Below are 27,533 nucleotides of genomic sequence, written 5' to 3'. Positions count from 1 at the left end.
TTTAAATCATGAACGTGCTATTGTTGTCTGACATCAAACTTGTCCGCGTTAATCACAAAGCTTAACGGAAATGCTTTTAATGCATTTATACTCTCCATCTAAATTTACTGTGTGCACAGTGCATTCGGAAAGTATTCAGACCCCTTGGCTTTTTCCACTTTTTGTTACATTACAGCCTTATTCTAAAATGGATTAAATAAATAAACATTCTCATCAATCTACACACAGTCCCCCATAATGGCAAAGCGAAATCCGTTTTTTAAAAACATTTTTGCAAATGTATTCAAAATAAAAAGAGACATACCTTATTTATATACAGTTGAAGTCGGAAGTTTACATACACCTTAGCCAAATACATTTCAACTCAGTTGTTCACAATTCCTGATATTTAATCAGAATAAAAATTCCCTGTCTTAGTTCAGTTAGGATCACCATTTTATGTTAAGAATGTGAAATGTCAAATTAATAGTAGAGAGAATGATTTATTTCAGCTTTTATTTCTTTCATCACATTCCCAGTGGGTCAGAAGTTTACATACACTCAATTAGTATTTGGTAGCATTGCCTTTAAATTGTTTAACTTGGGTCAAATGTTTCAGGTAGCCTTCCACAAGCTTCCCACAATAAGTTGGGTGAATTTTGGCCCATTTCTCCTGACAGAGCTGGTGTAACTGAGTCAGGTTTGTAGGCCTCCTTGCTCGCACACACTTTTTTAGTTCTGCCCAAAAATGTTCTATAGCATTGAGGTCAGGGCTTTGTGATGGCCACTCCAATACCTTGACTTTGTTGTCCTTAAGCCATTTTGCCACAACTTTGGAAGTATGCTTGGGGTCATTGTCCATTTGGAAGACCCATTTGCAACCAAGCTTTAACTTCCTGACTGATGCCTTCAGATGTTGCTTCAATATATCCACATCATTTTCCTCCCTCATGATGCCATCTATTTTGTGAAGTGCACCAGGCTCTCCTGCAGCAAAACACCCCCACAACATGATTCTGCTACCCCCGTGTTACACGGTTGGGATGGTGTTTTTTGGCTTGCAAGCCTCCCCCTTTTTCCTCCAAACATAACGATGGTCATTATGGCCAAACAGTTCTATTTTTGTTTCATCAGACCAGAGGACATTTCTCCAAAAAGTACGATCTTTGTCCCCATGTGCAGTTGCAAACCATAGTCTGGATTTTTTATACCGGTTTTGGAGCAGTGGCTTCTTTCTTGCTGAGCGACCTTTCAGGTTAGGTCGATATAGGACTTGTTTTACTGTGGATATAGATACTTTTGTACTTGTTTCCTCCAGCATCTTCACAAGGTCCTTTGCTGTTGTTCTGGGATTGATTTGCACTTTTCGCACCAAAATATGTTCATCTATAGAAGACAGAAAGCGTCTCCTTCCTGAGCGGTATGATGGCTGCGTGGTCCCATGGTGTTTATACTTGCGTACTATTGTTTGTACAGATGAACATGGTACCTTCAGGCATTTGGAAATTGCCCCCAAGGATGAACCAGACTTGTGGAGGTCTACAATTTTTTTTTCGGAGGTCTTGGCTGATTTCTTTTTATTTTCCCATGATGTCAAGCAAAGAGGCACTGAGTTTGAAGGGATGCCTTGAAATATACTGCTCAAAAAAATAAAGGGAACACTTAAACAACACAACCTAGATCTGAATGAAAGAAATAATCTTATTAAATACTTTTTTCTTTACATAGTTGAATGTGCTGACAACAAAATCACACAAAAATAATCAATGGAAATCCAATTTATCAACCCATGGAGGTCTGGATTTGGAGTCACACTCAAAATTAAAGTGGAAAACCACACTACAGGCTGATCCAACTTTGATGTAATGTCCTTAAAACAAGTCAAAATGAGGCTCAGTAGTGTGTGTGGCCTCCACGTGCCTGTATGACCTCCCTACAACGCCTGGGCATGCTCCTGATGAGGTGGCGGATGGTCTCCTGAGGGATCTCCTCCCAGACATGGACTAAAGCATCCGCCAACTACTGGACAGTCTGTGGTGCAACGTGGCGTTGGTGGATGGAGCGAGACATGATGTCCCAGATGTGCTCAATTGGATTCAGGTCTGGGGAATGGGCGGGCCAGTCCATAGCATCAATGCCTTCCTCTTGCAGGAACTGCTGACACACTCCAGCCACATGAGGTCTAGCATTGTCTTGCATTAGGAGGAACCCAGGGCCAACCGCACCAGCATATGGTCTCACAAGGGGTCTGAGGATCTCATCTCGGTACCTAATGGCAGTCAGGCTACCTCTGGTGAGCACATGGAGGGCTGTGCGGCCTCCAATTATAGATCAACCCAAACAATCCCAACATAGAAATAGAAAAACTAGAACTTAAACACAGAAATAGAAAACATAGAAAAACACAAAAACACCCCCTGTCACGCCCTGACCTACTCTACTATAGAAAATGACATCTTACTAGGATCAGGACGTGACACCCGCTTGGAGTTTGCCAACAGGCACCTAAAGATTCTCAGACCATGAGAAACAAGATCCTCTGGTCTGATGAAACCAAGATTCAACTCTTTGGCCTGAATGCCAAGCGTCCCATCTGGAGGAAACCTGGCCCCATCCCTACGGTGAAGCATGGTGGTGGCAGAATCAGGGACTGGGAGATTACTCAGGATCGAGGCAAAGATCAACAGAGCAAAGTACAGAGAGATCCTCGATGAAAACCTGCTCCAGAGAGCTCAGGACCTCAGACTGGGTCAAAGGTTCACCTTCCAACAGGACAAAAACCCTAAACACACAGCCAAGACAACGCAGGAGTGGCTTTGGGACAAGTCTCTGAATGTCCTTGAGTGGCCCAGCCAGAGCCCTGACAAATAACATCAGTGATCTTCAGGTCGGAAAGTCAGAGCTCTAGAAAGATGCGGCGTTCAATACAACAAGGGACTGAGAACGAGGAACTCGGAAATGTCTCACTTCCGACTTCAGTGTGTTCAAGACAACTGGACTCGAGAAAAAAAACGAGTTCCGACTGGGAAAAAAAATCATTTTCAACAATCATACAACTTGGAATTCCATTTCGGAAGCTCAGGCATTTTTCAAGAGCTCCGATTTTCCGACCTGAAGATCACTGACGTTCCTAGGCTAATACTTCCACAGCCAACTTCTTCATTTTTAATTTAGGCCTACGCACCTCACGGGCCACTGCTCATTTTCAACATCTAGTCCTACACCCAAAGTAGGTTAACACATTTAGGGTGTGGTTTGTTGGATTATTTAATGTTTCAGATCATAATTTTTTTCAGCTGTGTTTAATGACGGGTTTCACGAAGATACATTTGGCAACACAAACCGTATTCGGCTAAAGTTTGTCTATTGCGATGCTAATTTTAAGAAGTTAGAATAGGCAACAAGTGTGAGTAAGCATTTTGCATAAAGTTAAGACATGGCACAACATCACCATGCAAAGGGTGGGGTTTATCATTGTGCCACATATGTTCATTCGAATAGAGATAAATGACAAATCTGGAAAGCCATGCAGTAATCATGAACGTGGGCATGATGATGTTACAGTTACAGGCCCTTAATTCATCCAGAGTGAACCACACTTGAATTATTCAAATCTTAATTCAATTTAGCTGGATCGTCTTTTAAATAGGCTCATGTTGTTTAGGCTATAGTATAGGCCACTGTTAACTTTTATGAAGTTGATACACACAGTTCCATCACATACATTTTTTGGAGAAAGCGCACGTGTAGTTGCCGAACGTTGCAGCTAGAAATGAACTGAATAGAGCCGATGTGATTCGTTATTGTACATGTTAGTGAGGCATATTTGTTCTAAATAGCCTATTTCTATCTGAACGTTCCAAAACGCCCAGCAGGTATCGTAATGTAGCCTACGCCCTCTGGTGAAGGAGTTTGATTATTACACCACACTTATTTCCAATGCACCCAATTTTAATCAGAATCATCTCTGGTGACAATTCAGAATGCACTGTTGAGTAATTGTATGTCCAAAATCATATGCTTTTCTATGAGATTAATTATTGGACAAATGGTAATCAAATAGCTTCTTGTTGGTCATTCTGTAGATGTTTGTATTTCTTTTTTTTTTCAACCCCACGTTTTTGTGATGGCAGTGTGTCAAGCGCCGCTGTGGTGTGAGCGCCATGAATAATCTTATGAATTACAGGATGCAAATGCTGTTGCCGGTGTCGAAGCTGTAGGGCATTTTCTCTTTTGTGTAGTAGTGTGCTGCAGTGGATTTTCCTCTCCACCCCTTTTATGTGTGGTAGGACACATCCCTTCATAGCGACCACGGCTGCTGTCACCAACACCACAGCGCCGATGCTATCATAGGAGGACTGGATGACAATCTCTTTCGCCTGTTAGGACATTGGATTTGAAAGACAGCTTTCAGCCATTGGTAAACTTTCGCTCTTTCTATCCCTTTTCATTTTGAACAATGACTTCATGAAGTAGGTTTACAAAAGCTAAATACGCCAGGTTTGGATGAGATAACAGTGGCTTTTATTGACGCCAGTTTCCTGCTTTCGGACTCAATTCTAGCGTGTGACGATGGGGAGTTTGGGGAAAGCAAATAAACTGCTTCGCATTTTGAACTATTTACACGATTTATCAGTCTACTGCACGCTAAACTGTTAAATCAAATAGTTTCTTTAATTTTCCAGAACCTACACGCAGTAGCCAGTGATTGTGTTTTTATTAGGAGTGAGTATCATTCATAAGGCCCCCCCCCCCTTAAATTTCCTGATGTGGCAAAGTTGGTGAAATGACCAGAAATCGGTTTTAAATCACAAACAAGAGGTCGAATAGAAGGTCCTATATTGCTACATGGAATCTGAAACTACAAATTCAGTGTAGACAAAGTGATGATCATCGACGTTATTGTACAGATACAATGTTGCTGATGGGACACATTCCTAATGTTGACATGTAGGCAGTGATTTTCTCATTTTGTTGACACACATGGCTATCAAAAGAAGTTGTACTACTAGCTAGTGCCAGGTGCATCAGTTTACCAAAGCGTACAGGAAGCACACAGACAAGTCTCAGTTTGAGAGGGGTAAGTTACAATGTTCATTCAATGTTTCATTCTGTTTCATATGAATAGTTACATACTTTCTATGTATATACATTCACTGTGACTTTTGTTATTCAAATAATGCTAAGCTACTGTTATAATGGGTATTAGTTAAGATAATGGTCCATTATGTCAGTAGTCTAACTAATACAGTGACTCGAATATAGTAGGCTGCCCTACAATGCAAGCACATGCCATAAACCATTTATTTTGTTTCCTGAATTTGTAAGTCATATCTTAAAATAGCCTAACATTTTTGAATGGTACATTTATTGTGCAAATTCAATTGAAGGAAAGACTCAAATCATTTTGATGGAAATACAGGTTCGTTCAGAAAATGGGACATGTCAATAAAATATGTTCTGTTGACTTGGCATCTTAGGTATGTTGTAAAACAACTTTTAGCTTTCTATGCCTTTCCATTCTCAAGCAACATTTTAATTATGTTGGTTCGTTGTCCTTACTGTACTGTATCATAGAAAATAGTACTAACAGAGTTGAACACTCCTGATTGGGTCTTTCTCACAACTCACATTTGACCAAAAAAAGCATAATTTTTCAGGAAATATCATTTTTCACGAAATGTCCTCCTTAAATCACAGAGATTAGGATCTGTACTTATCTATTTCATAATTATTATAAAGTTTTTTTAGCCGATATTATGCATTTTACCACAATTTCCACAACAATCAATGCAAAAATTCTCATTATCGCAACAGTTTAAAAGTCCCAAAAAGTAATAAACATTATTTTTTTGTACCCCCTTTTTCTCCGCTATTTTGATCTTGTCTTCTCGCTGTAACTCCCCAACGGGTTTGGGAGGCAAAGGTCGAGTCATGCGTCCTCCAAAACATGACTTGCCAAACAACGCTTCTTAACATCCGCCCAGAAGCCAGACGCATCCATGTGTCAGAGGAAACCCTGTTCAACTGACGACCGAGGTCAGCCTGCAGGCACTCGGCCTGCCATAAGGAGTAGCTAGAGCGTGATGAGCCAAATAAAGCCCCCCCCCCCCCTGCCAGGCAAAACACATTTTTCACAGAAATGACCCCAAAAAACACAAGAAATGGATGATCAAGCTTTTTAAAGTTTCTAAAACAATACATGTATTTCTAGTAAGAAACAATGTGGTATATTGTTTAAGTACATTTTTTGTGAACTGAGTCTATTAAACAAAATATCACAGATGAGACAAAAATGTTAACCTGTCCCTTGAAGGGCGGGAGGTTACCGTGGTAATGTGACTCAAGTCATGTTTGTGCCTGTGAGATTGAGAGTCTGACTAGTAGCTGCATTGTCTTCTCTTCCCTAACATTTGAAACTCAAAACTTTGAAAAACAACCTAGTTTGTGAACAAAACAATGTAAATAGCCAAGAAACACAAGGACAAAGTCTCACTTAAGTAGACTTTCGTTTCAAGTAAATTAGACCAACTTTTATACCTGTGCCAGCGCTACTAAAAATAAAATATTCACTCAGTTCTTCAGGTGCGCACAGCCCCCAGCCAGGCAGTGTTGCAGCGCTGTGTGGGTTAAAGGCACTGCATGATCAATCTGACATCTGTGTGGGCCTTGCAGCATTTACGATGATATGGCCTCTGCACAAGTCAGGGCATTTATACTTCTTGCTCTCCACCGAGCAACGCAGAGCTGTTGTTTAGGAAGTGAGTTTGTGTTTATACAGGACCTCTCGCCCTCACCTTCCGTTAACCAATCATGTCAATACGGAGCTGTACTGAGCCCTCCACGTTGTACTTTTTTTTTAGAGGCGCACGGCGATGTGGTACCGAGCTCAATTTGGCCTCTGCGTGCCATACTGGTGCCTCTGACCACATTTTCGGATCAAGCATAAATTGGCTCTTAACTGCCAATGCCAAAATCTACCTGAATTTGACTGGTGGCGGGTGTTCATTTTAGGCCCTGTTAAAAACGAACTTGTCATTTAGAAAACAGCCTATGTGGGGTTAATATGAGTCAGTAACATTTATTCTACTGTCAAAATGTACTACAAAGTGTAAATAGGATAATTTTGTTCATAAAGTAAGTCTTGTCCAAAATAGAGTTTTGTGAGACATGTGGTCATTACTGCATCACAACGTAAATTAAGTTTGGGTCTGTTTCAACCCTATCCACATGCCCACAGCTGGCAGCACGCAAGTAATCATACATTCCGAGTGCAGCTGCTCCTGACCAGATCAAAATGCCTGGTAAATTTGGGTTGACTTTGGATAGCCCTATAAGGCTAGTTTGGGACCATCTGTAAATTACACAATGTATATGGGACAATATGTTAAAATTCCAACCGCTCCAAATTTCAATGACTTAAAAACCTCAAACCTACTATACATTGTAGAAATGTATTTACAAATTATTTACACCAACATTGAACCACACCCCAAAACCAACTCACATTTGAAATCAGTAATGGCCGCTAGCATTTCTTAATGAACCAAATCTAAAACAAGGCCAAATCAGGAATGCAGTCGCCCTTTAATGCAATTGATTAAAATACCCCTTACTTAAGTATAAGTACTGTAATTACATGTATGTTTTTTCAAAAGTCAAAAGTGGATTTGGACACACCTACTCATTCCAGGGTTTTTCTTTATTTTTACTATTCTTTGCATTGTAGAATAATAGTGAAGACATCAAAACTATGAAATAACACATGGAATCATGTAGTAACCAAAAAAGTGTTAAACAAATCAACATTTATTTTATATTTGAGATTCTTCAAAATAGCCACCCTTTGCCTTGCTGACAGCTGTACAGGTAATATTAGCTTTGTGTAATAGGATTTGGATATTTGTGGTTGTAAGGTATTTTAGATGTATTTCCGAATTGAGTGGGAATGCAAACAGCACAACACATTATGCCTATAAAGTACCTAAATATGTGAGATACTGATCAAAAACTGTCTTGGGATATCAAACAACAGTATAGGTAAGTGTGAAAACAGGTACATGTGTCAAAATGGGGGATATACTGCTGGGGTTGCTCTTTGCTGAAACATTAACTGCCGATTGTGGTTTAAAGTAAGTTAAATGTGTTTTATACACCACGTATTTCTTGACAAACCTTACTTAATCAAATACAAAACATCTGTACAATTGGTTTATTAAGGAGTGGTCCTAGTAAATAAATAAAGTTACCAACACGCCCCCCCCCCCCCCCATTGACTATACATTAGAATTAGCTTATTATCATTACCGAAATTACGGTTATCATTACCAAAAGGGACCTAAATATGATGTGGTAATGAGAAATGTGTATATCGGTTACGAGAGGCACATAGCTCAATTTTCATATTATAGGAGACAGCAATTATGAGTCAGCAAACAATTGACCACATCACTAAAGCCCATTCATGCCAACATTCTGGTAAGGTAATGGTTCTCTGACATTTTACTAATTTTAGCTTTTTAGCCGTTTCGGTAATGAGAAGGCCAAGTGGGGTAAATGGTGTGTTTGAGAAAAATAACCTAATTCTGAAGGTAAACAAGCAAATAAAGTAATGAACTTGTGCTCATCTAAGGACAACTCCTCTAGATCAGTGGTTCCCAAACTTTTTATAGTCCCGTACCCGTTCAAACATTCAACCTCCAGCTGCATACCCCCTCTAGCCCCAGGGTCAGCGCACTCTCAAATGTTGTTTTTTTGCCATCATTGTAATCCTGCCACACACACACACTATATGATACATTTTATTAAACATAAGAATGAGTGTGAGTTTTTGTCACAACCTGGCACGTGGAAAGTGACAAAGAGCTCTTAGAGGACCAGGGCACAAATAATAATAATCAATAATTTTGCTCTTTATTTAACCACCTTACATATAAAACAGTATTTGTTCATCGAAAATTGTGAATAACTCACCACAGTTTAATGAGAAAGGTGTGCTTGAAAGGATGCACATAACTCTGAAATGTTGGGTTGTATTGGAGAGAGTCTCAGTCTTAAATCATTTTCCACACACAGTCTGTGCCTGTATTTAGTTTTCATGCTTGTGGTTGCAAAGTGCATCAGTGTCTTAACAGCGCGATTTGCCACGGCAGGATACTCTGAGCGCAGCCCAATCCAGAAATCTGGCAGTGGCGTCTGATTAAATTACATTTTCACAGAACCGCAGGTTGCAATTTCGATGAGGCTCTCTTGTTCAGATATCGTAAGTGGACTGGAGGCAGGGCATGAAAGGGATAATGAATCCAGTTGTTTGTCTCATCCGTTTCAGGAAAGTACCTGCGTAATTGCGCACCGAACTCACTCAGGTGCTTCGCTATATCACATTTGACATTGTCTGTAAGCTTGAGTTCATTTGCACACAAAAAATCATACAATGATGGAAAGACCTGTGTGTTGTCCTTGTTAATGCAGACAGAGAAGAGCTTCAATCTCTTAATCATAGCCTCAATTTTGTCCCGCACATTGAATATAGTTGCAGAGAGTCCCTGTAATCCGAGATAAACATCATTCAGGTGAGAAAAACATCACCCAGATAGGCCAGTCATGTGAGAAACTCGTCATCATGCAAGCAGTCAGTCAGACAAGTGAAAATTATGGTCAGTAAAGACAACTTTAAGTTCGTCTCTCAATTCAATACTTTGCCCCTTGATAACCAGCGCACTTCTGTATGTTGTAAAAGCGTTACATGGTCGCTGCCCATATCATTGCATAGTGCTGGAAATACACAAGAGTTCAGGGACCTTGCTTTAACAAAGGGAACCATTTTCATTGTAGTGTCCAAAATGTATTTCAAGCTGTCAGGCATTACCTTGGCAGCAAGAGCCTCTCAGTGGATGCTGCAGTGTACCCAAGTGGCGTCGGGAGCAACTGCTTGCACGCGCGTTACCACTCCACTATGTCTCCCTGTCATGGCTTTTGCGCCATCAGTACACATACCGACACATCTTGACCACATAAGTCCATTTGATGTCACAAAGCTGTCCAGTACTTAAAAATATCCTCTCCTGTTGTCCTGGTTTTCAGTGGTTTGCAGAAGATGTCTTCCTTAATTGACCCCCCATAAACATAACGGACATATACCAGGAGCTGTGCCAGGCCTGCCACGTCTGTTGACTCATCCAGCTGTAACGCATAGAATTCACTGGCTTGTTTGTGAAGCAGTAATTGTTTCAAAACATCTCCTGCCATGTCACTGATGCGTCGTGAAACAGTGTTGTTTGATGGAGATATTGTCTGTATAGTTTTTTGGGCTTTTTCCCCCAGCATTGTCCCAGCCATATCCGCGGCAGCAGGAAGAATTAAGTCTTCCACAATAGTATGGGGCTTGTCTATCCTAGCTACTCGGTAGCTCACCATATAAGACACTTCTAGCCCCTTCTAATTAATGGTATCTGTTGCTTTTATACATGTCTTACTACTCGAAAGTCGTCTTAATTCTCACTCAAAAAACTCCTGTGGCTTATTTTTCAAATTGGCATGTTTTGTTTCTGAATGTCTGCGCAAGAGTGAAGGTTTCATTGAGTTGTGAAATAGTACTTTTGCACATATAACACACTGTGGCTGAGGAAAGGCACTACTCCCAATATATAAGTGAACCACAAATCAACGTAGTTCTCATCATAATTGCACCTCTTTGAAGGTCCAATGTCCCTGTCTGTTTTTTCAGTGCTTTCCCAGGAAAGGGGGCAGTAGCTCTTTGGCTGCATCAGCTTCACAACTGTCAGTGTCCATGCTAGCTAGGCTAACAACAAATGTAGAATTACTGAAGCTATCATTGGATGTGCTTCGAGGAAGCAGAACAACTTGTCGTCGACAGGTGCAGTACTGCTGGTAGTAGCAGTACTACCAGTAGAGCTGGTATGTGTCTATAAATGGACTGTTTGAAAATGTGAAGAATCTTTTTATATTTTATTATGTGAATCACATTTTTATTTGGCGTACTCCCGACCGCATTGCGCGTTCCCCTGTTTGGGAATACCTGCTTTAGATGATGCATCATGCATGGGTGAATACAACTTTATTTAAAAACGAATTGGAGTTTTTACAGTGTTACGTAATTAGACACGTCTACAGACACTGTGTTGTTACATAATACATCTAACAGTTTAATGTAAAATTCAACTAAAATACAATTGTTGTGAGTTATGGACAAACTACAGCAACAGATTTTGTTTTATTAAAATATGTTAGGCTTTCTAAAGTAAAATTGACCCGAGAATTTAATCCAGACACATTTCAGTAATGAGAATTTTGGGTGAGAATGTACAAAATGCAGGCTAAAATATTGTACATTTATTGAAAATAAGACACATTGCCAAAAACTAGAAATCTAGTTGATTTTTCATGCATTAAGTTAGTCATGCTGTGTTCATAATCTGTGAGTGACTGAAGCCTTTCATGTCTCCTGTAATTGTATTTGAATCAGTGAATGTCGTTCCCATCTGCTTGAGCATTACTGCTTCTTGCAGAGAAAGTAGGAATCCAAAGTTTGAAAGTAGGAATCCAAACACATGAATGGTGAAATGTTCCATATTCATCATCTCCAGCACCACCCCAATGTCAATGTACAGTCGTGGCCAAAAGTTTTGAGAATTACACAAATATTAATTTTCACAAAGTCTGCTGCCTCAGTTTGTATGATGGCAATTTGCATATACTCCAGAATGTTATGAAGAGTGATCAGATGAATTGCAATTAATTGCAAAGTCTCTCTTTGCCATGCAAATAAACTGAATCCCCCAAAAAACATTTCCACTGCATTTCAGCCCTGCCATGAAAGGACCAGCTGACATCATGTCAATGATTCTCTCGTTAACACAGGTGTGAGTGTTGACGAAGACAAGGCTGGAGATCAGTCTGTCATGCTGATTGAGTTCGAATAACAGACTGGAAGCTGCAAAAGGAGGGTGGTGCTTGGAATCATTGTTCTTCCCTGTCAATCATGGTTACCTGCAAGAAAACAAATGCCGTCATCATTGCTTTGCACAAAAAGGGCTTCACAGGCAAGGATATTGCTGCCAGTAAGATTGCACCTAAATCAACCATTTATCGGATCATCAAGAACTTCAAGGAGAGCGGTTCAATTGTTGTGAAGAAGACTTCAGGGCACCCAAGAAAGTCCAGCAAGTGCCAGGACCGTCTACTAAAGTTGATTCAGCTGCGGGATCAGGGCACCACCAGTACAGAGCTTGCTCAGGAATGGCAGCAGACAGGTGTGACTGCATCTGCACGCACAGTGAGGCGAAGACTTTTGGAGGATGGCCTGGTGTCAAGAAGGGCAGCAAAGAAGCCACTTCTCTCCAGGAAAAACATCAGGGACAGACTGATATTCTGCAAAAGGTACAGGGATTGGACTACTGAGGACTGGGGTAAAGTCATTTTCTCTGATGAATCCCCTTTCCGATTGTTTGGGGCATCTGGAAAAAAGCTTGTCCGGAGAAGACAAGGTGAGCGCTACCATCAGTCCTGTGTCATGCCAACAGTAAAGCATCCAGAGACCATTCATGTGTGGGGTTGCTTCTCAGCCAAGGGAGGGGGCTCACTCACAATTTTGCCTAAGAACACAGCCATGAATAAAGAATGGTAACTAAGTGGCTCGGGGAACAAAACATCGATATTTTGGGTCCATGGCCAGGAAACTTCCCCAGACCTTAATCCTATTGAGAACTTGTGGTCAATCCTCAAGAGGCAGGTGGACAAACAAAAACTCACAAATTCTGACAAACGCCAAGCATTGATTATGCAAGAATGGGCTGCCATCAGTCAGGATGTGGCCCAGAAGTTAATTGACAGCATGCTAGGGTGGATTGCAGAGGTCTTGAAAAAGAAGGGTCAACACTGCAAATTTTGACTCTTTGCATCAACTTCATGTAATTGTCAATAAAAGCCTTTGACACATATGAAATGCTTGTAATTATACTTCAGTATTCCATAGTAACATCTGACAAAAATATTTAAAGACACTGAAGCAAAAAACTTTGCGAAAATTAATATTTGTGTCATTCTTAAAACTTTTGGCCACGACTGTACACTACCGTTGAAAGGTTTGGGGTGAAAATATTTCAGAATTCTAACCACCTTTTTTAAAATATATTATTAAATACAGTTATTAGCTGCAGAAATATGGTCATTTTACAGTCACTGACTTGAAGTAGTTTTTTACCCTTCACATTAAAGTCAGCCTCAAGCAGTGTTAATTACACCTAGATTTCACACCATGTTCCCATTTTGTACTGTACATGATGGGTTTCCAAGGCAGCATCAAGCAGACTATCACTGCATATCACTGAGGAATGGAAAGGGTTTGAATGTATGGCAACATCTTGCTTTCAAATCTGTTGCAGTATCAAAGAGTAATTTGGGGATTGAAGAATAGAGGGAACCCAGATGATTAAATGCACTACTGAAATCTGCTAATTGACCAAGCTAGATAAAGCCCCATCAAGGATTTCATCTCAGCAAAATATGTCCATGACTCACCCTATTTTGCTGCTTGGTTACAAGCTGTCATAGCAACAGTAGCACATTTTCTGGGAGGCATGTTGAGCTATTTTGAAAAACCTGTTAGAATTTGATTGAGAGGCTGCTTTTGGAAGCTCTTGTGCTATGAAACAACAGAGAAACTATACGGCTGAAAAAGCGAAACAAATCCAATAGCCGTACTTGTCATTCAAGTCAGGTTATAAGCCAAGCTCTTGACCATTTTATATGACTACTACCGAGGGTAAGCTGTCTCTGTGGACAACATGAATGTGTCTCTCTCAGTGAGAGGAAACCTTATCGATCCAATGGTCATCATTACACAGCAGAGTCATGGCCATTAGCCAAGCTAAGGTTTCGCTCCTCTCGTCTCCAGTGGGCTATAATCTTGGGAGATGACAGATGGACACATTGGGAAGATTGGAGCCTGTGACCCTGCAGTCTAAAGACACCATGGAGCAAGGCTTCAGCTTCAGCACACTGGTGAGTCTTGTCAGTCAGCGGTGAGGGTACTTAGGGTGGGGGGTGAAGCAGGGAGGGGTGAGCTGTGTGTGGAGTGGGATAGGTAGGAGAGGAAGAGGCGGTGTGAAAGGAGGGGCTAGAGGGCTCTTGTCTTGGTAATCAAAGGATTCAAGGTTCGTATAGGAAGGCTGATGGAAGGCTGGGGTGAATGAGTTTACTCTGGAGAGTGTTTATTAGGGTATGGGAAGGCGTGTGGGTGGGCTGTATTGATTTCTTCTGTAGAGTGGGGGGGGGGGGGGAGTGGGAATGGGTTAGTGAGTCTGGGGGTCCACTCTAACGTTTTCCTCTGACTCACTCACATTAGTATTCCCACTGCAGCTGCTCTGTCATTCAGACTCATCTCTCCATTCAGGGCCATCCCTCCATCCTACGTTGGGAGAGATGGATGGAAGGAGAGAATGAGCGATAGAGCGGATGTTAGCCTCTTCAGACTTCCGCAGCTCGTGAATAGATGATTAGACAAAGGAGATGTTATTATCAAGCCCTCAAAAGAGAGAGTGCTCATGCCTGCTTCAACTATCACTGCCAAATGGATGTCTAAATTTGATACTTTGAGTGTCCAAACATTTCCCCCGTTATTTTGCCCGTTATGTTCTGCGAGCAACGGTTCTGTCTGCAGTCTTCATCAATTTCCCCCTGTAGAGTCCAGTAGAATCTTGATAAGACGCCCACATTCAGTAGTAACCTTATAGGAACTCTGCAACAGCAGTGTCCAGTGTGTACTGTGCTGTGCTCATTAGTATGGTGCAGAGCAGTGCCGCTCAGGCCAAAGCGGGGGCTAGCATAGCAGCGGGCTCAGAGGGAGCAGGCTTCCGTTCAGCTCCCCCCTCAATCCCCCCAACCCCCCGCCCACTGAACCTGCACTGGCCGCCCTGTCCCAGTGAAGGATGAACAGTGATGATGTTGTCTGGTCATGTGACCACCTGGAGAGGGAGTGCTGGGAGACTACTGATGGAGACAGCCCATGCTGATGCTAGCTGTTGTTTCAGAAGAAGCTACAGTAATACTGCTGCTAGGGGTGATAGTGTTGCTGTGTCAGACTGTTGGCCTTAGGGTTTTTCTGGTACTGATGCAATGTTAGTGATGAATGTGTTGTTTTAGGCCCTGGGGTGTAGAAAGAGGTGTTCTAATGCTGGTGTTGATAACCAGGTTGCCTTAGTTCTATCCTAACCTTATCCATTAGATGGCAAAATGCAATACTAGCCTTTGATCAGTTTCCAGGGACATCTACTACACTCCGATGCTTGTACTTGAACTCCTAAGTTGACCTTTGTGACTGCTCTGCCCGTGTCCTCTCGGACTCTGACCCTAGTGTTTGAACGTTGATCTCTGATCCCGGTGACCTTTGACCCCCCAACAGAAGAAGCTGGCGGCCGAGCCGGACCACACGGACGTGAGCCTGACGGCGGCAGAGCGCGTGCGGGCCCTCAGCAAGATGGGCTGCAGCATCGAGATCAACGAGGAGATCACGCCACGCCGCTACTTCCGCTCCGGCGTGGAGATGGAGCGCATGGCCGCCGTGTACCTGGAGGAGGGCAGCCTGGAGAACGCCTATGTCCTCTACAATAAGTTCATCACGTAAGGAGAGGAGAGAGAGAATATCTTATACCTGTGTCTAGACTCGTGCCAATGATAGAGTGTAGTACTAGCATACCTTTGGGCTATGTCCAATGTACTAATGGCAGATCAAGTACAGTATCTGATGATTAATGCACTACTGTAATCTGTCTAACCACCCACTATCTCTCTGTTGTGTTCTAGTCTGTTTGTCGAGAAACTCCCCAGCCATCGAGACTACCAGCAGTGCAGTGTGCCTGAGAAACAGGTGATAATAAAGGTAAGCCTGCTTCTGTTGTGAGTGGACCCATGTGGTGCTCAGCCCTGCGGAAAGCTCATTAACATCAGGGCTTATTAGCCTGGCTGGAGGGATGGAGAGAGGAGTGGCAGGGTGGTACGAGGGTCCTGTCTGTCTGGCTGAGTGGTAGGCTACTTAGTGGGTGCCTCATACTTAGTGGGGGGGATTCAGGTCTGCTTTGATTTAAGTGATGTATGTAAAGGTAAGCGAGTCCAAGGTCAGCTCAGGAACAGCACGAGTTTAGAAAGGGCTGTAGATTACCTTTTGTTGACAAACAATAGAAGCGCCACTACGATCTATTAAGAACTTTGAAATGGTAGATGAATGTCTCCTCGTTTTCTATTCTTCATGTAATGATTTGGCCCACTCTTATTGACCGTTGGAGCTACAAAGTACCACGGCTAATGGAAGAAAGTATTTCCCTGCCTGCACTCACACAGTTGATTTTATTCTCAGAAGTTGCAAGATGTCGCATTTCCGCGGAAAGATCAATTGAAGAAGCTCCTCCACGAGAAGTACAACAAGGAACATACAGAGTATCTCAAAAGTCAGGTAAGGTTTAGCACCCAAACTGTTCGTTACATTCCTTGAGATTAGCTAGGAGACTGGCTGGGAGCACAATGTGTGGCTCTAAGCCCAGTGCTAGTGTGCAACACCTGTTCATATTAGTTACAGTGTGGTATTTGTATCACTTGTTCGGCGAATGCTTCAATGCAGCAGTTTGTAGTTACATTTGTAGTTTGCGATAAGTAGTGTTGCGGAATGTTTAGGAGTAAGATCATGTATATCAACAAATTGTACTGATATTAAAATGGCACAGATCTGAAGTGTGTCTGTGTCTTTGGTTTGTGCGTGCACATGCGTGTTCATGTGTGCACTCGTTTGTGTGCGTGTGCAGAGCCAGGCGGTGGTGGCGGATTGCTGCGGCCAGCAGCTGCAGAAGATGTCTCTGGTTGAGCAGGAGAGGCAGAGGGTGGCGCAGCTGCGCAGGATGCAGATGGAGTCGGAGCAGTTCCGCTACTTCGAGGACCAACTGCGCAGGCAGGAGCTGGCCAATCGCAGAGACGAGGCGGTCGCTAAAGTGCCTGAACAAACGGACGGCTCCTGCCTGTCCCACTCCTCCAAGAACCATGTTCGTCTCGACCCAAACCGCAATAAACAGCTTCTCCCCAGCAGCAAGCCGGCAGCTACACTGGCTGGCGTACATAGTGAGTGTCCTGCTCCCATTAGTATATGACATCTAGGTTCTATATTTTCGATTGAGTGATTGTTACTCAGACTATCCATTAGTAAGGTAATGGGGAAGTCAATAATGAGGTATATTAATAGATGGTTTATATAGTTGAGCTGGTTAGTCACTGTTGATGCATGTGTTTGTGTTGCATGAGTCACACTGATGGACATCCTGTTACTGTTGTTACACATACTGTGCTTAAGTGTGGTGTGTGTGTGTGTGTGTGTGTGTGTGTGTGTGTGTGTGTGTGTGGGGCCATACAGATCAACGGGTTGAGGGCCTGAGGCGGGTGGTCATTCCTAGAGACCTGACCTACAGGTTTCTACTGCTAGCCGACAGTAACACAGCCAGGGGAATAGAGACATGTGGGGTACTCTGTGGAAAACTGGTAAGACATGCTCTGCTCTGCACACAAACATTGATCTATTTTATTTGTCGACAAACTTCCAGTTTATTGGCGGAAAGTCAAACTTCCCAGGCTACTGTTTACCTTATCTAAGCAAACTGTAGGAGACACCATTTTTACTCAGTGCCATTCCATCTGCAAACAATAGTTATGTCAAGTAGGAGGAGAGCGGGAGGTTGCCAATGTAAGGTGTTCAAAGTTGATTGTAGTTGCAACAGTATTTGCTCTCATTTTATGATGTACTGTATGTCATGTGCATGCATCAGATTGTTGTGAGTAGGTTGGTGTGCTAAATCCTGCAAAATAGCAATAACAGTACCTCAGTGCCAGTAGACTTATGCACAGTTATTAGCGACTATGTTGTGCATTGTAATGCATTAACTCATAGGATGTGTTACCTTTGTCTCTTCCAGACTCAAAACGAGTTCATGCTGACCCATGTGGTGGTGCCCAAACAGTCAGCCGGCCCAGACTACTGTGATATGGAAAACGTGGAGGAGCTCTTTAGTTTCCAGGACCACCACAACCTACTGACTCTGGGCTGGATCCATGTGAGTCGACACTACACACACACCTCCACATATACAGTTGAAGTCAGAAGTTTAAATACAACTTAGCCAAATACATTTAAACTCCGTTTTTCACAATTCCTGACATTTAATCCTAGTAAAAATTCCCTGTCTTAGTTCAGTTAGGATCACCACTTTATTTTAAGAATAAAATGTCAGAATAATAGTAGAGAGAGTGATTTATTTCAGCTTTCATTTCTTTCATCACGTTCCCAGTGGGTCAGAAGTTTACATACACTCAATTAGTATTTTGGTAGCATTGCCTTTTAAATTGTTTAACTTGGGTCAAACTTTTCAGGTAGCCTTCCACAAGCTTCCCACAATAAGTTGGGTGAATTTTGGCCCATTCATCCTGACAGAGCTGGTGTAACTGAGTCAGGTTTGTAGGCCTCCTTGCTCGCACACGTTTTTTAGTTCTGCCCACAAATTTTCTATAGGATTGAGGTCAGGGCTTTGTGATGGCCACTCCAATACCTTGACTTGGTTGTCCTTAAGCCATTTTGCCACAACTTTGGAAGTATGCTTGGGGTCATTTGCGACCAAGCTTTAACTTCCTGACTGATGTCTTGAGATGTTGCTTCAATATATCCACATAATTTTCCCTCCCTCTTGATGCCATCTATTTTGTGAAGTGCACCAGTCCGTCATGCAGCAAAGCACCCCCACAACATGATACTGCTACCCCCGTGCTTCACGGTTGGGATGGTGTTCTTCGGCTTGCAAGCCTCCCCCTTTTTCCTCCAAACATAGCGATGGTCATTATGGCCAAACAGTTCTATTTTTCTATCATCAGACCAGAGGACATTTCTCCAGAAAGTACGATATTTGTCCCCATGTGCAGTTGCAAACCGTAGTCTGGCTTTTTTTATGGCGGTTTTGGAGCAGTGGCTTCTTCCTTGCTGAGCGGTCTTTCAGGTTACGTCGATATAGGACTCGTTTTACTGTGGATATAGATACTTTTGTACCCGTTTCCTCCAGCATCTTCACATGGTCCTTTGCTGTTGTTTGGGATTGATTTACACTTTTGCACCAAAGTACGTTCATCTCTAGGAGACAGAATGCGTCTCCTTCCTGAGCGGTATGATGGCTGCGTGGTCCCATGGTGTTTATACTTGCGTACTATTGTTTGTCCAGATGAATGTGGTACCTTCAGGCGTTTGGAAATTGCTGCCAAGGATGAACCAGACTTGCGGAGGTCTACCATTGTTTTTGTTTTCAGTCTTGGCTGATTTCTTTGGATTTTCCCATGATGACAAGCAAAGAGGCACTGAGTTTGAAGATGGGCCTTGAAATACATCCACAGGTACACCACCAATTGACTCAATTGATGTCAATTAGCCTATCAGAAGCTTCTAAAGCCATGACATAATTTTCTGGAATTTTCCAAGCTGTTTAAAGACAGTCAACCAAGTGTATGTAAACTTCTGACCCACTGGAATTGTGATACAGTGATTTATAAGTGAAATAATCTGTTTGTAAACAATTGTTGGAAAAATTACTTGTGTCATGCACAAAGTAGATGTCGTTACTGACTTGCCAAAACTATAGTTTGTTAACAAGAAATTTGTGGAGTGGTTGAAAAACAAGATTTAATGACTCCATCCTAAGTGTATGTAAACCTCCGACTTCAACTGTATGCGCAAGCGCACACACACATGTACACACACAGATGCACTCAAACATGCACATTTACACATACATACACACTTATGCACTCATATACACATACGCACGCACACAGAAGCATGTGCGCGCACACTTACACACCCGCCACCCTTTAATTTGCTTAATGAAATATCACCATAGAAACCAGGTCCATTGGTTCAGATGTCAAAGTTAATCATAGACCTGCCTTCTGAGTCTGTGCCAGGGACGTTTCTAGGAGTTGAGGACATTGGGAGCTTAGCCCAAAACCAGAGGGGGCATCCTCCCACGGAAGAAGACATTTTTTTATTTCAACAGCATAAATGCATCAATCGGGCACACTTTGAAATAAACATTGAGAGATTTACTAAAATACACTAATAATATAGTACCAGTCAAAAGTTTGGATACACCTACTCATTCAAGGGTTTTTCTTTATTTTTTATATTTTCATCACTAGCCTTTTGGTCCTAGACTTGGCGCTCTGGTACCGCTTGCCGTGGGGTAGCACATGTGGAATCGTGGTTTTTCTGTAAGAGATAGCCAATCATAAGGAATAGGAATTGTTCCACTGAATTATATCAGCTGATGTGGAAGAAAGAAATTAAACAGAAAGTCTCCTGAAGACAACAAAGCATAGCCTAAATGTACCCAGGGTTACACTCTACCCAAATTATGTCTATGAATGTTTTTCCACTCAAAGAAAACGTATACTTTTGGGTTCACAATCTCTTATTTTCCATGTGCCATCTTAATCAAAATGTGTGCGTGTCCAGTTACAAGGTTGTTAGCTAAAAGGTAACATGACTGAACAGCTTGTTTGTTATAAGACAAATAGGCTAGTAAGCGGCCTGCGAGTAACCTAGCTTTAAAACTGCCCGGGACATTTTATTTATCCAATACTTCCCGCGAATTCATAATAGAAGAAAATAAACAAGATACTGTACCTCGGGTAAAATTGATTGTATCCTTTTGAATGGTTTGGGCTGTAGATACACGGTTTTCACTGAAGTAATGATAAAACCATGACAGTCACAAAACTGAGCACTTGCCTAGCGTGTAAGTGATGCGCCGTTTATGGAAACGTATATCATACTTACAGCCTGCAATTTCTAAATTCTTTGATCATCAAAAGGTTCGGGACTTGACCAAAAACATTCAGGGCTGCAGCCCCGGAAGCCCAGGTCTTATAACGCCTAACATGGTTAGGCGTTATACAGGGGAGGGACAGACAGAAATCTATTTCTACTGATTTTGGGGAATAAACATAATCTGTAAATATCAAATATAACACCTAACACATTTCCATTATCTCTAACCAACTCTTCTGACTGTTGCTCTCCTCTGCCCTCAGACCCACCCCACCCAGACGGCCTTCCTGTCCAGTGTTGACCTGCATACACACGGCTCCTACCAGCTCATGCTGCCTGAAGCCATCGCCATCGTCTGCTCGCCCAAACACAACGAGTGAGTCCCGCCCTGTCTGCTAGAAGGAGTAAGCCTGCTGATGCTAACGCTAAAGATAACCAATCCATGCAATGTGGGTGGTATCAAATAGTTTAGTAGGGAGCAATGTTACCGGAAATGCGTGATGTAGAACCGACATGATGATTCTCTGTGATGTGGAAGAATGGGTTGTGTCAGTTCTATACTTAACATCTCTATATAATTCTACACAGCTCTAAATGTTCTACCTCAATGAATAAGCCTCAGGCATAAGTTCAGAACTCAGATGACTAACCTAATGTAGGCCTTACAGTTGCTTGGCTGGAAGACGCTCTAGTTTTACCAGATGGATGTCATGACTTCCTTTGGGCATGAGCCCTACTGTATGTAGACAAGTCCTGTGTCTGTGATCTGTGTGTTGCAGTACGGGAGTGTTCAGACTCACCAGCTCTGGGATGAGGGAGGTCGCCGGCTGCAGACTGAAGGGCTTTCACCCACACTCCAAGGACCCGCCGCTCTTTAGCGTAAGTAATACACACAGACAGCCTTCCAGCAGACAGAGAGGCCTCACTGCCTCCGCAGCCTCCCTCTTATTCAGCACAGTCACAAATAGAGCTTGTGTGTGTGTGTGTGTGTGTGTGTGTGTGTGTGTGTGTGTTCATGTCGAATCCCCAGCTGACAAGGTAAAAATCTGTCGTTCTGGCCCTGAACAAGGCAGTTAACCCACTGTTCCCCTGTAGGCCGTCATTGTAAATAACAATTTGTTCTTAACTGACTTGCCTAGTTAAATAAATGTTACATTAAAAATGGTGTCCCTCTGTTCATGGTTGTGCTTCTCCACTGTTGTTGTTAGTTAACCTGAGAATTAAACAAGGCCTTTCCTATTTTCAGATCTGTAGGCATGTTGTTATAAAGGACTCGAAAACAACAGTGCTGGACCTCCGGTGACAGCGAGGGGAAGACAAGACACCCACAACATCACAAACTGGAACTCCTATTTATTTGAACCTTTATTTAACCAGGCAAGTCAGTTAAGAACATATTCTTATTGACAATGACGGCCTACCAGGGAACAGTGGGTTGACTGCCTTGTTCGGGGGCAGAACGACAGATTTTTACATTGTCAGCTCGGGGATAACCACTAGGCTACCTGCCACCCCATTTATACCTTTGTTTACAATGAAGGCTTTTGTATTTATTTATTTTTTTGAAATGAGGTACTGTGAATTGAAACTGCTTTGCAACACAATGATGTGAGCTATGGAATTGTTCTAATGGTGTTGTTTTATCAACTCTTTATTCACTTTAAGTATGGGATTTTTTTTGGGGGGGGGGCTTTTTGATAGCTTGGCTTGACAGTTTTGGCAGAGGGGAGTTTTTGAGGCAGATAGTCTTTCTCCTTGTCAGATTTGATGTGAAATTCTCCAGCGAGAACTATTTTAGCACGCAGGCTTACTGTAAATGGCCTTAGGTGTTTCAGTGTGAGAACAACTGGCTGAGAATAAAGTGTGTGTGCGAGCAGGTGCGTGTGTTATATGAATGATTACATGAATGATAGTCTCCCATGAGGGTATCCTTACCCTTAACTTTCTTGGTACAGGATACAACAGACAAGACTTGAAAGACACAATTATACAGTATTTACACAATTGATTACGTATGCAGAGATTCAACAAATGAACAAAACATTTTTTTTAAACGCAATATAAAATGGACTTATCGAATTGTGATGGCTCTATGTGGTTTAGGAAGTTTCATGTTGTCTTTTTAGTCTTAGTTATAATAGATTACATTTGGCCAGTTGGATTTTAGCCTTGACATTTTTGCATTATTTGTGAATCTTGATTTATCTTGAAGTGTTGACCTAAAAGAAAACCGTAACTAAATTCTTATTAAAAGTAGCCCATCGAGGTGGAATGTCTTGTGCGGGGAGGAACAAACCGAAGTGCTCAAAGAATTAGTGACTTCAGAAAGTATTCATACCCCTTGACTTCTTCAAAAATGTGTTACAGCCTGAATTCAAAATGGATTAAATAGATTTTTGTGTCACCCATCTAAAACAATACCCCATAATGACTAAGTGAAAACTACATTATAGAAATATCTAATTTACATAAGTATTCACAGCCCTGAGTCAATACTTTGTATCGCGATTTGTATCGCGATTACAGCTTTGAGTTGTCTTGGGTATGTCTGTATCAGCTTTGCACATTTAGATTTGGGGATTTTCTCCCATTCTTCCTTGCAGATTTTCTCCAGCTCTGTTAAATTAGTTTTGGAGCGGCATTGAAAAGCCATCTTCAAGTCTTTCCACAGATTTTCAATGGGATTCAAGTCTGGGCTTTGGCTGGGCCACTCAAGGACTTTCACATTCTTGTTCTGAAGCCATTCAAATGTTGCTTTGGCTGTATGCTTGGTGTCATTGTCCTGTTGGAACGTAAATCTTCACCCCAGTCTAAGGTCGTTTGCACTCTGAAGCAGGTTTTCATCTAAGATTTTCCTGTATTTGGTTCCATTCATTGTTCCCTCTATCCTTACCAGTCTCCCAGTCCCTGCTGCTGAAAAGCACCCCCATAGCATGATGCTGCCACCACCATGCTTCACGGTAGGGATGGTGTTAGACGGGTGATGAGCTGTGCCTGGTTTTCTCCAGACATAGCGCTTTGCATTCATGCCAAGTTTGTCTCATCAGACGACAAAATCTTTTGCCTTACGCTCTGAGTCGTTCACGTGCCTTTTTGAAAACGCCATGGGCCTCATAACCGGCTTGTAAATTTTACACAGAATATCTGCATGCACCATTTCTGAAAAGGGCGCACACACAAAAATATTTAGATTTATAAACTTGGTGCATTCAATATATACGCATGTTTCCCATTATAAATCAGACCTGAAGTAAAACTGTGCACATAAATTGCAATTAATTGCAAAGTCCCTCTTTGCCATGTAAATGAACTGAATCCCGAAAAAACATTTCCACTGCATTTCAGCCCTGCCACAAAAGGACCAGCTGACATCATGTCAGTGATTCTCTCGTTAACACAGGTGTGAGTGTTGATGAGGACAAGGCTGGAGATCACTCTGTCATGCTGATTGAGTTTGAATAACAGACTGGAAGCTTCAAAAGGAGGGTGGTGCTTGGAATCATTGTTCTTCCTCTGTCAACCATGGTTAACGTGCCGTCATCATTGCTTTGCACAAAATGGCCTTCACAGGCAAGGATTTTGCTGCCAGTAAGATTGCACCTAAATCAACCATTTATCGGATCATCAAGAACTTCAAGGAGAGCGGTTCAATTGTTGTGAAGAAGGCTTCAGGGCGCCCAAGAAAGTCCAGCAAGCGCCAGGACCGTCTCTTAAAGTTGATTCAGCTGCGGGATCGGGGTACCACCAGTACAGAACATGTTCAGGAATGGCAGCAGGCAGGTGTGAGTGCATCTGGACGCACAGTGAGGCGAAGACTTTTGGAGGATGGCCTGGTGTCAAGAAGGGCAGCAAAGAAGCCACCTCTCTCCAGGAAGAACATCAGGGACAGACTGATATTGTGCAAAAGGTACAGGGATTGGACTGCTGATGACTGGGCTTAAGTCATTTTCTCTGATGTATCCCCTTTCCGATTGTTTGGGGCATCTGGAAAAAAGCTTGTCCGGAGAAGACAAGGTGAGCGCTACCATCAGTCCTGTGTCATGCCAACAGTAAAGCATCCAGAGACCATTCATGTGTGGGGTTGCTTCTCAGCCAAGGGAGGGGGCTCACTCACAATTTTGCCTAAGAACACAGCCATGAATAAAGAATGGTACCAACACATCCTCCGAGAGCAACTTCTCCCAACCATCCAGGAACAGTTTGGTGATGAACAATGCCTTTTCCAGCCTGATGGAGCACCTTGCCATAAGGCAAAAGTGATAACTAAGTGGCTCGGGGAACAAAACATCGATATTTTGGGTCCATGGCCAGGAAACTCCCCGACCTTAAGCCCATTGAGAACTTGTGGTCAATCCTCAAGAGGCAGGTGGACAGACAAACTCCAAGCATTGATTATGCAAGAATGGGCTGCCATCAGCCAGGATGTGGCCCAGAAGTAATTGACAGCATGCCAGGGCGGATTGCAGAGATCTTGAAAAAGAAGGGTCAACACTGCAAATATTGACTCTTTGCATCAACTTCATGTAATTGTCAATAAAAGCCTTTGACACATATGAAATGCTTGTAATTATACTTCAGTATTCTATCTAAAGACACTGAAGCAGCAAACTTGGTGGAAATTAATATTTGTGTCATTCTCAAAACCTTTGGCCACGACTATACTTTGGAAGTTTTGGAATTTTGCCCGTGCTACAGAAGGCTATATTGGTCTGCTAATACAGCACTAGTAAACGCGCAGTGCACTAGGTTTGTGGGGGGATTTTTTTTCTTTTCGTACTATAGGCCTACTTACAGTGGTAGCCTATACAATTCAGTGCAAAATATCAACTGTCTGTTCACCTGTTGAATTCTATTGTTTGTTATAAAGCGCGCTCACTTTCGGAAATTATAGCATATCTAATACTGGTGGTAGGCCTAATTAAATGAGAGCTCCGCATGGTAATTTGTTCTATTGCTACTTCGGGAATATGAATTCATCATGGCCAAAAAATCTGAGGAATTTACTCTGCAATGGATATGATATATATATATATATATATATATATTTATACATTTCAATATTGTCTACTTGAGGAATTTGACATTACCGTATTCAACGTTTTTAGAATACAAAAAATAAAACATCGATTTTTGCTTTTCTCACTAACGGCAAGTGATAGCATCTGGTAAGTGTATATTTAGCTACCCGATTTTGTTGTTCTTATGAATAAGACTGTCATATTTTCCTGCACAAGGCTAGTCTACTTTTGCCTTCTTGCCATGCAATACCTCAACCACTAGAAACTGCATACGCATGGTCTAAAGTTTGCGAGAGGATAAGCACATTCTCACCAAGTTTTTCATTTTTTATTTTATAATTGCCAACTTTAGCTTGAAAACAGGTGTTTTGGGGATTTTTTTGTGCATATGCAAAGTTTATAAATGAAGCCCCATGTGTGCTGTAATGTGCCTTTTTCTCAGGAGTGGCTTCCTTCTGGCCACTGTCCTATAAAGCCCAGATTGGTGAAGTGCTGTAGAGACTGTTGTCCTTCTGGCAGGTTCTGACATCTCAGCCAAGAACTTTATAGTTCTGTCAGAGTGGTCATTTGGGTTCATAATCCCCTCGCTGACCAAGGTCCTTCTTGCCTGGTTGCTCAGTTTGGTAGTTCCATATGTTTGCAATTTCCCAATGATGCAGACCACTGTGCTCTGGGAAACTTTCAACACTCTAGAAATTGTTTTTTACCCTTCCCCAGATATGCCTCATCACAATTCTATCTCAGAGATCTACAGACAGTTCCTTGGACTTCATGGTATAGTTTCTGCTCTGACTTGCATTGTCAACTGTGGGACCTTCTATACTGTATATAAATCATCTCCAAACAATGGAATTGGCCACAGGTGGACTCCAATCAAGTTGTAGCGACGTCTCATGGATGATCAAAGGAAATTGGATGCACCTGAGCTCAATTTGGAGTGTCATAGCAAAGGGGTGTGAATAATTATGTAAATTAGATATTTCTGTATTTGTTTTTGAATACATTTCTAAAAACATGTTTTCACTTTGTCATTATGCGGTATTGTCTGTAGATGGGTGAGAGAAAAATATATATTTAATCAATTTTGAATTCAGGCTATAACACAAAATGTGGAATAAGTCAAGGGGTATGAATACTTTCTGAAGGCATTGTATAAGCAAAGATGCATTAGACGCCTTATAAGAGGAGTATCTTTTTGCCATCCCAAGGGCCTTGACTACACAAAGCTCAGGTATCAGTTCACTTTCCACCCCCATGAAGCAGTTAACTAGCCTGCTCTCAGACCTGTTTGTGCCATCTTGCCAACTCATCATTGTTTGGCTTGACAATGACCATGGAAGTTAGCGAAACAGCATAAACAGATCTGGGACAAGGCTATCCTTTAACCGCCCCTCGCTGTAGAAAATGGAGCTGTCCTTTTTTCACCTTTGGCAGAAGCGGGCATATATTTTTTTACTCTGCACACGCCCTCACAGCAGTGCTGATAATGGCATTATCAGTTGTACAATGTGGTGTTGGACTATTGCTGCAGTGTGATTAGCTGTCCCAGTGGTGCTGCACAAACATGTTATGTTGTAGTGGCTTTATGTTTGGCAATGGGAAAGACAACCAGTCAATGCAGTGACTCTACCACACTTTTCCACTGCCATTTTGGTAATAAAATACATACTGCGTTA

The 27,533-nt window shown here is 42.1% G+C and overlaps 1 protein-coding gene across 3 annotated transcripts; it reads left to right on the top strand.

Annotated features, from left to right (window-relative positions):
• The first annotated feature begins 4,172 nt into the window (after window positions 1-4,172).
• Window positions 4,173-27,533, top strand: LOC106589388 (AMSH-like protease). Of its 3 annotated transcripts, none has more exons than XM_014179293.3 (11): window positions 4,173-4,399; window positions 13,895-14,001; window positions 15,401-15,618; window positions 15,802-15,877; window positions 16,352-16,447; window positions 16,794-17,103; window positions 17,393-17,517; window positions 17,949-18,086; window positions 21,103-21,215; window positions 21,619-21,718; window positions 22,086-27,533. In XM_014179293.3, exons 2-11 carry the CDS (start codon window positions 13,921-13,923, stop codon window positions 22,140-22,142), a joined length of 1,314 nt encoding a protein of 437 aa, XP_014034768.1. In that variant the 5' UTR covers window positions 4,173-4,399; window positions 13,895-13,920; the 3' UTR covers window positions 22,143-27,533. The 3 variants fall into 3 exon arrangements, with proteins under 3 accessions (XP_014034768.1, XP_014034770.1, XP_045566223.1); XM_045710267.2 differs by lacking the exon at window positions 4,173-4,399 and adding an exon at window positions 4,435-5,059; XM_014179295.3 differs by lacking the exon at window positions 13,895-14,001 and having other exon boundaries at window positions 4,174-4,399.

Source organism: Salmo salar, chromosome 28 (assembly GCF_965601325.2).
Source record: "Salmo salar chromosome 28, fSalSal1, whole genome shotgun sequence".
NCBI lineage: Eukaryota > Metazoa > Chordata > Actinopteri > Salmoniformes > Salmonidae > Salmo > Salmo salar.
Note: the sequence above shows the minus strand (reverse complement) of the source record. Positions and strands in the feature narration are given on the sequence as shown.